This window comes from Talpa occidentalis, unplaced genomic scaffold (genome assembly GCF_014898055.3).
Source record: "Talpa occidentalis isolate TD23 unplaced genomic scaffold, MPIMG_talOcc4v2.1 talOcc4.13, whole genome shotgun sequence".
Classification (NCBI taxonomy): Eukaryota; Metazoa; Chordata; class Mammalia; order Eulipotyphla; family Talpidae; genus Talpa; species Talpa occidentalis.
Genome location: NW_023601322.1, coordinates 43,561,042 through 43,573,272, shown reverse-complemented (window position 1 = coordinate 43,573,272; position 12,231 = coordinate 43,561,042). Strand labels below are relative to the sequence as shown.

The 12,231-nt window shown below is 36.9% G+C and overlaps 1 protein-coding gene across 1 annotated transcript in view; it reads left to right on the top strand.

The window, feature by feature from the left end:
- The window catches only part of MYOM1 (myomesin 1), a 149,702-nt gene that overhangs the window by 60,646 nt on the left and 76,825 nt on the right, over nt 1-12,231 (top strand). The window contains exons 12-14 of the mRNA XM_037508781.2: nt 1,801-1,942; nt 2,906-3,105; nt 5,404-5,460. Of these exons, the coding sequence (XP_037364678.1) occupies nt 1,801-1,942; nt 2,906-3,105; nt 5,404-5,460 (399 nt within the window). The remainder of the gene's footprint in view (nt 1-1,800; nt 1,943-2,905; nt 3,106-5,403; nt 5,461-12,231) is intronic.

Genomic DNA, 12,231 nt, shown 5'->3' with positions numbered 1-12,231 from the left:
GAGGTCCATTTATGATACAACATGTATTAATGGCTTGTTCCTTTTAGATGCTGGATAGTATTGCACTGCATGGATATTTTGTCTATCCAGTTTGTCTATTCATTCACATGTTGATGGACAGTTAAGCTGTTTTCATTCTTTGGCTACCATGACTAATGCTGATATGAACATTTGTGTTGATAGTCATGCACCCATGTTTTCATTTCTCCGGGGTAAATACCTGTAAAAGATGTTGCTGAGCATATGTTAAATTTATGTCTAAGTCTTTTAAAAAATCCCAAAGTGTTTAAAGTGACATTTAAAAACATCCTTAATTGCCTACTCTCTATCAGACTCAGTAAACTAATGTCCATGGTATCAGTTCAGGGATTGCTATTTACTGTGTTATAGGTCTTTAGCAAATGGACATGCTAGAGGTTGCCAACTATTCCCCTTGCAGCTGAGTGACTGTCCAGCTATGTCTCTTCTGCCACTTAGGCTGTTAACCTCAACATCTCCACTTCCATCTAGGAGTGCTCTACCTTCACCTGCAGTAGCACACTCCCACCCAGTCTCCAGTGCTCTCAAAGCCTGAAATGAAAGAAGGTTCTCCCCGCCAAAATGCTCATTTTCCATTTGTGGCATGCAGGAATTCTGCATTAAATTTTAGGCACTTTAATTTACTTACATTCTCCTGTAGCAGGAAATATTTACCTAGAGGCACTTTCTTGCAAGTTCTTGCAAAAAATAGAATGTTCAAAACCAGAGGGACTTGAATTCTTCACATGTAATGCAAACCTATTAATTTCAGATGTACATAAATCATTCTGCCATGCTGTCATATGTTTTAATTACTCATAAGAGCTACAGGAGCTTAGCTCACAGGAAGAGTGTGTATTCAGTCAACAAGAATTGCTTTCTCTTCTTTGGGTGGCTCCTCTGTGTCAGCCCCCTTAGCCTTTAGCTCCTGGTATGAAAGGGTTGACCAGATGTCAGGAAGAATGAACAACTGTGGACTCTGCCCTGGGGGACTCTGTTGCCTATCTTCATCAGTCTTCCTTAAAAGGCTACTAATTGACTGTTTTCATTTCATTTCCTCTCCTCCTAAAAACACCCAGGATTCACTTATTTAGCTGTGCATGTCACACATTGGAGAAGATACCACTGTCTGAGGGTTCCATTTTGTAAAGAATCACTATTTCTTGTATTATCTTGAACTTTTATTAGAATCAGATAAACGAAGCTCAGATATGGGTATTGCATCAGAGTTCCTTTAGCAAGGATCTTCCGATTGGGAACAAACACTTGATGAAAATGAATGTTTTCCTTTCTCCTTCAAAATGGTTGTGCCCAGCATGGCAGTGGGCAAAGCATCATGGTTCATGTTCTCCTGTGGACTGCTGCAGGAGTTGACAGGAGCTGTTTGTTCCCCTTTAGAGTCATTCATAGTTTCCCAGTAACATTGCACAATAAATATTTTAAGAACAAACTTTCCGGCATAGCTTACCTTATACTTTTCTGATAGTAATCCCCAGTATTTACATATTTATTTTTTTTTAGAAAATTTTGGGCAGGCAAGAGCCCTGAGGCAAAGGTCAAGTGTCCTTGTTAGAGCTCATGCTAACGTATTGTTCTAACACGCTCTTGGTGAAAAGCACATATTGGTATGTTGGTAAGCAAATTACAAGACTGAAGCTTGTTCTACTGGGGCCAAAGATGTAGCCACCATGGAGGTGATCAAGAAATGTGTGCACTAAGAACTTGGCTTGCTCACTGACAGTATATGTGAAAGGATTGATGGGATCTTCTATATCTCTACAGATGCAGAAGCAGAGATAGAAGGAGCTCCAGCCTCTCCTTTGGATGTGGCATGCTTGGATGCCAACAAAGATTATATCATCATCTCTTGGAAACAGCCAGCTGTGGATGGAGGGAGTCCTATTCTGGGATATTTTATTGATAAGTTAGTATTTAGTCTAGCTTCAGTTAGAGGTATCTGGCCATAGAGATGCATGCTTCAGTTCTCCTACCACTTGTAGGTGAAATGTTTTCTTTTCTGCTTTCTCTCTCTCTCTCTCTCTCTCTCTCTCTCTCTCTCACACACACACACACACACACACACACATATATACACACACACACATATGTATGTATTTATATATATAATCTTTTTATTCTACCAGCTTATATATTTACGTAAATTCCTAAGATAATTTTTGCATTTGACCATAGTATGGTATGAACTGCCATCTTTGTCTCACAGGTCATGACCACTCCATCTCCAGGTACCAATTGCTGCAAAAGCACCCAATCAGATTTAGAGGTTCTAAGTACTTATCTTCTACTGCCACTGGGAACTACTGCAGCTCATCCGTCTCATCTGTTAAGAAACAAGTGTAGTACAGTACCCTCTTCACCCTTCTACCCACACGTGTAATGACCACCAAGTGAGAAATTAAGGTAGCCCTTTCCAAACTGTAGTATAAAGTAACATCATTTTTAAAAGAAAGTGTCTAAAAAGACAAAGAAAGAAGTCACTATTGGTGGAATTGAAGACATGAGTCAGGGAGAAATTTTGTTGCTTTTCCCCCTTAGTCTGTCCAACATAAAGATACCTATCTACTTTCCCATCCCGCCCCGCCCCCGCAAAGGTCCTCTGCATAACACGTGAAGCCCTCACCTGCCTGCTTTTAGTGAGTTTGGAAGACACGTAGGTATTCAGGAAGGATTTGGGGCTTCTTTCATCTGGTTAAAGAAAATATGTTACAGCTGAGTACAACTGAGTACCTGTGCTTATGTAACCACTCTTGAACTGGATATTGTGAAGAGAGAAAATCATAAGTAACTTTGCTAGTGTGCAGTTTTGGAGCTCATAATATAGCCATAATCCTTTTAATATTTTTGTCCATTATTCTCTTTTGCTTAGATGTGAAGTGGGCACAGATAGCTGGACTCAGTGCAATGACACGCCTGTGAAGTTTGCTCGTTTTCCAGTCACTGGTCTAATAGAAGGTCGTTCCTATGTATTCCGAGTTCGAGCTGTGAATAAAACTGGAATAGGTCTACCATCTCGTGTTTCTGAACCTGTGGCTGCTCTGGATCCAGCTGAGAAAGCAAGACTTAAAAGTAAGTACATTTCAATTTTTAGGATTTTCCCTGGATTTTTATAATAGTAACTGCAATATAGCTTATGGCGAGGTTATTCCTCCTCTTTCCACTAGAGGGAGAAAAGAATAAGAAATGCATGATAAGAAAATCCCAAGGGAAACAAAAACAAAAATTGAAAATACATATATTTGATTTTTGGTTCATCCATTCTCTAAAGGGTTTACTTTATTTTATTTTTCTTTGATTCAGAAAATATTGCCTTGTTAACCTGAGTTCCAGGCATTGTGTTTGAAATAAAATATAAAAGCCAAGAGCCTTAAGGAACATTTTTATTCATTATTATCACACTCCAAATCTACTTTTCTTTCTGGTTCTTTTAAAGTTGTAAGGTAATTCCACAACCTTGAATTTGGCCTTTAGAGGAGTTGAGTTTCTTCATATCAAAGGAAAAACACATTTGCAACATTATATCTGATCTATACTTAAATTTTCCTTTAGACAATCAAAACTAATAATTTCATATATTTAGCCTCCAAGGCTCTGTGTCACAATCATGGTATACATGATTTTTTTGGATACGTTTGGTTCCTAGGAACCATGTGACATTCTCCATAATAGAGACCATAAAGTGGTTATGCTATACATAATAGGATGTTTACCAGCACTCCTGGCATCTACCTAATGCATGCATTAGCATACCTTACCCCCACTTAGGACAATCAAAACATCTCCAGACTGTACCAAATGTCCCTAGCAGGCAAAACCACCTTAGTTAAGGACTAATGGTGGATGCCATATTTGAGATGTTATTCTTCAAGCACATGGAATGGCATCATAAAAAAATCTAAGTTAAATATCACCATCTTTTGATTGGGTTCCTTGATTTTTCTCCAGTCACTTTTCACCCACCATGCAGTTTCCCTCCCTTTCCTAAATCTGCAATTCCATCTCCTGCTTGCCTTTACTCCTCTTTTATAAATTCCAATGAAATAAGATGTGTTTGAATTGAAAATAAGCTATCGTCTTTATCACTTTTCCATTTTTTGTACAAACTCTGGTGAAAAGTCCCTTGATTAAAACAAGATATCATTCTGATATCTATAGGGTCAGAAAAATGAATTTCCTCTTTAACTTTCTATTACCTTCTTCAATCCATTCTCCTTATTCAGGATCTAGACTAGCTTTCCTTTGCAGGTAACATTTTCCAAAATGTAATGGGAAAAAAGTGCTTTTGTTGAGCTTTCCTGCAGGATCAGCAACCCTTCTTCTTTTATCTTCATTATGAAACATAGTAACTACTGGATTTGCAGTTGTTCTGGAAATGTTTCTTCCAAATACAAGCTATCTTTTAAGAACAAGAGAGCCTGTGTGTTTCAGGAGATCCATACTGAACAGTGAATGAACACAGGTTATTTACCTAGCTTGTTTAAGTGCAATTCCAGAAACATTGACTTAGCTGGCCCTAGGCTCCAGCAGTTTCTAAGTCCCTTGAGGACATAAAGTCACACACATACTAGGAAAATATTTAAGTAAACTAGAAACAAACTCGTATGTCACTAATCTTGCCAATGTAGCAATGCAGTTAAAACTGGACTTGTGAGTGTTGTATCAGCAACACCACACCGATAAAGAAACAGAGTTGTGGAGCAGTTTGCACAAGGCAGGATGCTGCTGAAGGGCAAGATCCCGGCCTTTTTATTGATAGAATAATCATACAGCATCCGTTGTGAGGGGAAGGAGGACAAAAAGAAATGGGAGGGGTGAAACTAGAAAATGTGCTCTGTCATCTACAGTGTCATCAGTGGGGGTTGTGAGTCTCCCCTCCAGGCACTTCTCATCTGCTTGATGACTTGGTATTGTAATTGAGATGAAGCCCTATATCCCCAGCCAGGGTTTCAATCTTATCAACAGTGCATTCCACTGATCAACTGCTGGGTCCCTTGTCATACATAGGTCCTCAGCCCTCCAGGGCGTTCTGGGTCATCCCTCTTCATGTGTAAGTCAGGTGTAAGTTTGTGCATGGGTCATCAGCACCCTGCAGCCCTCACTCCCCAAGGCATTCCCAGTCATACCTCATGATGCATAGCCTTCCCAGGGTGATCACGCTTTAAGCTCTTGGTTGATTAGAAAGGCACACTGTAAGGTTTGGCTCCCGTAACTGATTGACTGGGTAGTTCTGACCTTGTATAGGACTGCAGAACAGCAGGTAACAAAAAATGGTGGCGAAACAGGCCATTTAGGATTAGCAGACCCACAGCCATGCAGTTAAAATTGGACTTGTAAGTATTTATGATCTTTATACTTATCTTTGTTCAGGTCGCCCTTCAGCTCCCTGGACTGGACAGATCATTGTCACTGAAGAAGAACCCACAGGTAAAATCTACTGATTGCCCAGATATTGTTGCCAGTGTTTTGACATGGATTTAGCTTTTGTTGTAGAAGGCACAGTGTGTATTATTTAAGATGTTTTGAAAAAGACATTCCATAAAAATGTGCAATTTGTTAAACTATACACACAAAGACACACACCTATGAAACCATCACCACCGTCAAAATGATGTAAATATTAATCATACCGAAAATTTTCTCATGTCCCTTTGTCATGCCTCCCACCCATGTCTTCTGTGACTATAGGCCGTCACTGAGCTGCTTTCTATCACTCTAGTTTGCATTATCAATAAATTTAGATACATGGAATCATATTCACTTGTTTGGATTCCTCTACTCTTCATCGTTTGAGATTTGTCCATATTGATGCACATATCAGTTCATTTCAATTTATTTATTCACTGTTGAAATTTCCTATTGTATGGATCTATGCTTTCATTTTCCTTAGATAAATACATAGAAGTTGAATGGATAGATCCTATGGTAGATGTGTGTTTAATTTTTGAAGAAAATGCCAGTTGTTTTCCCAACTCTTTTTACCACTTTCATTCCCATCAGCAGTATGTGAGAGTTATGGTTGCTCCACACTATCACCCATACTTAGTGTGGTTAGTCTTTTTAACTTTTCCATTCTAATAGGTGCACAGTGGTGTTTGATCCATAGTGGTATTTCAGTGTGGATGTATTGTGGTTTTGATTTACATGTCCATACTAATGTTGAGCATCTTTTCAACTGCTTATTTGTCATTTTTTCATCATATTTGATATCTTTACCAAATTCATGTCTTTACACAGGTTTTTTTTTCCCTAGAAATGCTATAGCATTCCATTTCTAGTAACACTACAGTTCTTACATTTAAATCTGTGATGCATTTCAAATTAATTTTTCTCTATTTTGTGAAGTCAGGGTCTAAGTTTTTTATATGACTATTATTTCAGCAATATATGTTGAAAAGATTATCCATTTACCATTGAACTGTCTTAACACATTGTCAAAATCGATTGATTGCATATTTGTGGGTCTATTTCTGGAATATCTATTGGTCAATTTTATCTTTGTTATGCCATACTGTCGTTTCTATAAGCACTGTGTTGTGGTGGTTGTTTGTTTGAAATAAGCTTCAGAATTTTGAAATCAGGTAGTACATGTCTGCTAATATTGTTTGGATGTAATTTTTTTCCAACAGCTATTTTGGTTATCCTAAGCCTTTCCATATAAATTTTAAAATCAACTTATCAATTTCTACAAAAGTTCTGCTGAGATTTCAGTTGACTATTCTGTCTCCTGAAAGATTTTCTATCTACTTCTATCAATATTGATAAAGTAGTCATGAAATCTCAGACAAAAATGGTGAACTTGTGTACTTCTCACATTTCTGCCAGGTTTTGATCACTTTATTTACCTTACCTGTATACATGGCAACATGCTTGCTTGATTGATTGTTTGGCAATCTACTTTAATATAACCATTCCAGCTTTCTTTATTTTTCTCTTATAAACAATGGAAATTTATTTCTCACAATTTTGGGACCTGAAGTCTGAGATCAGTTGCCTGCATGGTCAGATGAGGAGACCAGCTCTCTTTATATTAGTGTCAGCATACGATTTGTATTTTTTTCCTTTTGACCAGTGTGTGTCTTTATAGTTAAATTGTGTTTCTTGTAGACAGTATGTGTTGGGTTTGCTTTTATGTCTAATCTGGTGATATTTGCCTTTCAGTTGGGGTGTTTTAACCATTACATGTCTTGTGATTTATTGATATATTTGAGGCTAGATTTAAATCTACCATCTTGCTATTTCTTTTCTATCGATCACATCTGTTCTTTACCTTTTTCCTCATTTTTAACTTTCTTTTGGTTTGAAAATTTTCTGTACTGCCCTCTCTTATCTCTACTTCTGGAATTCCAATTACATGCCACTTGAAAGCACAGGTCACTGATGCTATGTTCACGTCTCCTTTCAATCTTTTTTCTTCTGTTTCATTTTAGTTACTTTATGTGGTTGTGTGATTAACTTTACTATCTTTTCTTTTTTAGTGTCTAAGCTGCTGTGAATTCTAGCCAGCGTTTTTTTTTTTTATCTTAGATTTGTAATTTTCATCTCTAGAAGCTCATTTGTATCATTTGTATATTTTCCATGTGTTTAAGAGTGTTGTTCAATCTTTACCCTCTTGAACATATGGAATATATTTATAATGACTGCTTTTATGTTCTTGTCTACTAACTCTTTCATCTGTAACACTTTTGGTTTTGTTTATACTAATCAATTTTTCTTCTCTCTGTAGCTTATATTTTCTTTTTTTTTTCCCAGTTTGAATAATAACTTATTTTTTTTATTAGATAATAAATTTTATTGTTATACTCCCCATACAATTGCAGCGCCCCCATTCTGACCCCAATCCCTCCCCTCCCGCCCCTGCCCCCCCCTAAAAGTGTCTCTGGTTCATAGTTTTTTTGTTGTTTTTGATTTTCACTTTCTTATAGTTATCATTTCCTGATCCCTTATTTAAGTTTTCTAGATTCCTGCTATGAGTGAGACCATCCGGTGTTTTTCTTTTTCTTTTTGGCTTATTTCGCTGAGCATGATCCCTTCCAGTGCCATCCATGTTGCTGCAAATTGCATGTGTTTATCTTTTTTGAATGCTGAGTAATATTCCATGGTATATATGTACCACATCTTCTTGATCCAGTCATCTATTTTTGGGCATTTGGGCTGTTTCCAAAGCTTAGCTATTGTAAACAGTGCTGCTATAAACATAGGGTGCAGGTGTTCTTTGGAATTGATGTTTCTGTGTCCTTTGGGTAAATACCTAGGAGTGGAATTGCTGGATCATATGGAAGCTCTATGTTTAGTAGGTCCAGAAATCTCCACACAGCTTTCCACAGTGGTTGGACCAGTTTGCACTGCCACCAACAGTGCAGAAGAGTTCCTTTTTCTCCACACCCTCGCCAACATTTGTTTTTTTTTTTTTTTTTTTTGAAACAAAGACAGCGTTTTATAACTTTGCATCCCAATACTTAGAACATGTTCAATGCCTGTTTGCTCTTCTGAATGCCTACTTCTGTGGAAATTCTGCTTTTCACTTGCTTGAAGTCTATCTCCCTCAAGTCTTCTCTCTGCCAAAACTCTGCATCTCAGTCCCTTCAAACTACTGGTTGATGTGAAAGTTAACCCACACTGCCCATGCATTATTCCCATTTCTTTATTTTAAAGTTAAACACTAACCACCATTTGACCATTAATCATCATAAGAAACAGCACATGAAAATCACATTAAATGTGTTTTGTAGTGGGCTTTCAAGTTACAGTGTGAGAACAAATTTATCGTAAATAAGATTTAAGGGTGAAGAGTGAAAATCTCTGTCCATTCTTTCTTTACACTGTCCCTGTTTCATTAATATTTCCTAGCCCCTTTAACCTAAAACAGTAATGGATTGAGAAAGCTCAGATCTTCCATCTGTTTTTTTTTTTTGTTTCCATGAAGTTTATTTTTTTTTTTTTAACATAATTTCTTTACTCTCATGATAACTTTTAGCCTCTGAGAGGTAAAGTAGACATGCTTTACTTTACATAGAAAAAAGAGCTTTTGTACATTTACAATTGTTTCACTATTCAGATAGAGTGTGGCCTGGGAAAGTTATACATAGAGTATCAAAATTACAAATTAAACCTCACAGCAAGGTTCACAGAAACTCTTTTCACAGAAGCCCATAGTCATACAAAATTAAGTAAAGATAGTATTTACCTGACTGAATTTTAATATTTAAGACTTATAACTATTGATTACTAATAATAAAATGCATGTATAAGACACACACTTGTGTGTGCAAGCACACACACACACACACACACCCTGTATTCCTATGCCTGTTTATGTAATTGATACTTTTACACTCTTTCAATTTAATACAACACTATGATCTCATTTTGTAAGTGAAGTTCTAAAGTTTTGAAATTTTAAGAAACTTGCTTATGGAAATCTCGAGCCAAGATTTGAACTTAGGTCTTCTGATGCCAATCAAATTTCTCTCTCTATCACATCACATGTTCTTATTAATCCACCACATCATCTTCATTAATTCATTATCAAGCATCTATTATTCTCTGTGCTGGAAACTCCAAGTAATATAAATGAGTGAATAAGTTGCAGTCCCTTTTCAAACGAAGTACTGGGAATTAGAATTAAAGTAGTCATAGACATTATTACTTGACATAGGTACAGTCATAGTGTTATTCCACAGATAGTACCATGTACTATATTCCACAGATAGTACAAATTTGAGTCTTCATAGACAATTCCATTTCTAAGTAGCCATTATATGTATAATCTAGTTATCAAATGGAACCCTTTTGTCTTTGGAAACTGGTTAAACTTGACTTAAATCCATTTCTTAGGTTTAGTAAGAGCTCAGAATCTGCTATACAACTCTTTTTTTTTTTTTTTTAAATATTAAATTCTATTTTTATATTCCCCCATACAATTGCAAACGCCCCATTCTGACCCCAATCTTCCCTCCCGCCCCCCCCCCCCCCCACCCCCCAAAAAGTGTCTCTGGTTCATAGTTTTTTTGTTGATTTTGATTTTCACTTTCTTATATTCATTTTCCTGGTCCCTTATTTAAGTTTTCTAGATTCCTGCTATGAGTGAGACCATCCGGTGTTTTTCTTTTTCTTTTTGGCTTATTTCGCTGAGCATGATCCCTTCCAGTGCCATCCATGTTGCTGCAAATGCATGTGTTATCTTTTTTGAATGAGCTGAGTAATATTCCATGGTATATATGTACCACATCTTCTTGATCCAGTCATATCTTTTTTGGGCATTTGGGCTGTTCCAAAGCTTAGCTATTGTAAACAGTGCTGCTATAAACATAGGAGTGCAGGTGCTCTTTGGAATTGATGTTTCTGTGTCCTTTGGGTAAATACCTAGGAGTGGAATTGCTGGATCATATGAAGCTCTATGTTTAGTAGGTCCAGAAATCTCCACACAGCTCTCCATAGTGGTTGGACCAGTTTGCACTCCACCAACAGTGCACAAGAGTTCTTTTTCTCCACATCCTCGCCAACATTTGTTGTTGCTAGTTTTTTTAATATGTGCCATTCTCACTGTTGTGAGATGGTATCTCATGGTAGTTTTGTTTGCATTTTTCCCTGATTACAAGTGATGTTGAACATTTTTTCATATGTCTGTTGGCCATTTGCATTTCCTCTTCAGAGAAGTTTCTTTTTAGCTCTTCTGCCCATTTTTTGACTGGATTATTTTCTTTGTTGTTGCTGAGTCTCATCAGCTCTTTGCAGATTTTTGTGATCAGTCCTTTATCATTAGTGTTGGGTGCAAAAATGTTCTCCCAGTTGGTGGGGTTTCTCTTTGTTTTTGTTATTGTCTCTTTTGCTGTGCAGAAGCTCTTTAATTTGATGTAGTCCCAGCTGTTTATCTTTCTCTTCACTATCACTGCTTTGGGTGATGTGTCTGTAAAGAGTCTTTGATGTGCAAATCCCGTAGTGTTTCGCCTATATTTCCTCTATATATTTTATGGTTTCAGGTCTTATGTCTTTCTTTAATCCATTTTGAGTTGATTTTTGTGTATGGTGTGAGGGTAGTGGTCAAGCTTCATTTTTTGCATGTAGCGACCCCAGTTTTCCCAGCACCATTTATTGAACAAACTTTCTTTGCTCCAATGCATAGTCTTTGCTCCTTTGTCAAAGATTAGTTGACCATAAATCTGTGGGTTTATTTCTGGATTTTCTATTCGATTCCATTGGTCTGTGTTGTCTGTTCTTGTTCCAATACATGCAGTTTTGATGATATGGCTTTGTAGTATAGTTTGAAGTCTGGGAGTGTGATGCCTCCATTTCCTTCTTTTTTTTTCAGTAGAGCTTTGGCTATTGGGGGTTTTTGGTGTGATTCCATATGAATTTCATCAATAATTGTTCTATTTCTTTGAAGAATGCCATTGAGATTTTGATTGGAATAGCATTGAATCTGTATATTGCTGCTTTTGGTAGGATGGCCATTTTAATAATGTTTATTCTTCCAATCCAGAGCAGGGGATGTCTTTCCATTTCTTTGTGTCTTCTTCTTCTATTTCTTTTAACAGTGTTTTATAGTTTTCTTTGTATAGGTCCTTTACCTTTTGTTAGATTGATTCCCAATATTTGATTTTTTTTTTTCGATAATAAAAGGGGTGGTTTTTTTGATTTCTTCTTCTTCAGATTTATTTTTGTGTATAGGAAGGCCATGATTTTGTGTGTTGATTTTGTATCCTGCCACTTTACTGAATTGATTGATGAGTTGAATAGTTTTCTGGGAGAATTTTGGGGTTCTCTATGTATATTATCATATCATCTGCAAATAGTGATAGTTGACTTCTTCTTTTCCTATTTGGATTTCCTTGGATGTCTTTCTCTTGTCTTATTGCTCTGGCTAGGACTTCCAGTATTATATTGAAAAGCAGTTGTGAGAGTGACATCCTTGTCTTGTTCCAGATCTTAATGGAATTGCTTCAGCTTTTCACCATTTGAGAATGATACTGGCTGTTGGGCTTGTCATAGATGGCCTTTTATGTTTGAGGTATGTTCCTTGTATCCCAAGAATTTCAGGGCTTTTATCATGATGGGTGTTGCACTTTGTCGAAAGCTTTCTCAGCTCTATTGCTATTATCATATGTTTTTATATTTCTTTTTGTTGATGTGTTGGATAACGTTGATGATTTTCGGATGTTAACCCTCCTTGTGCCCCTGGAATGAATCCAACTTGGT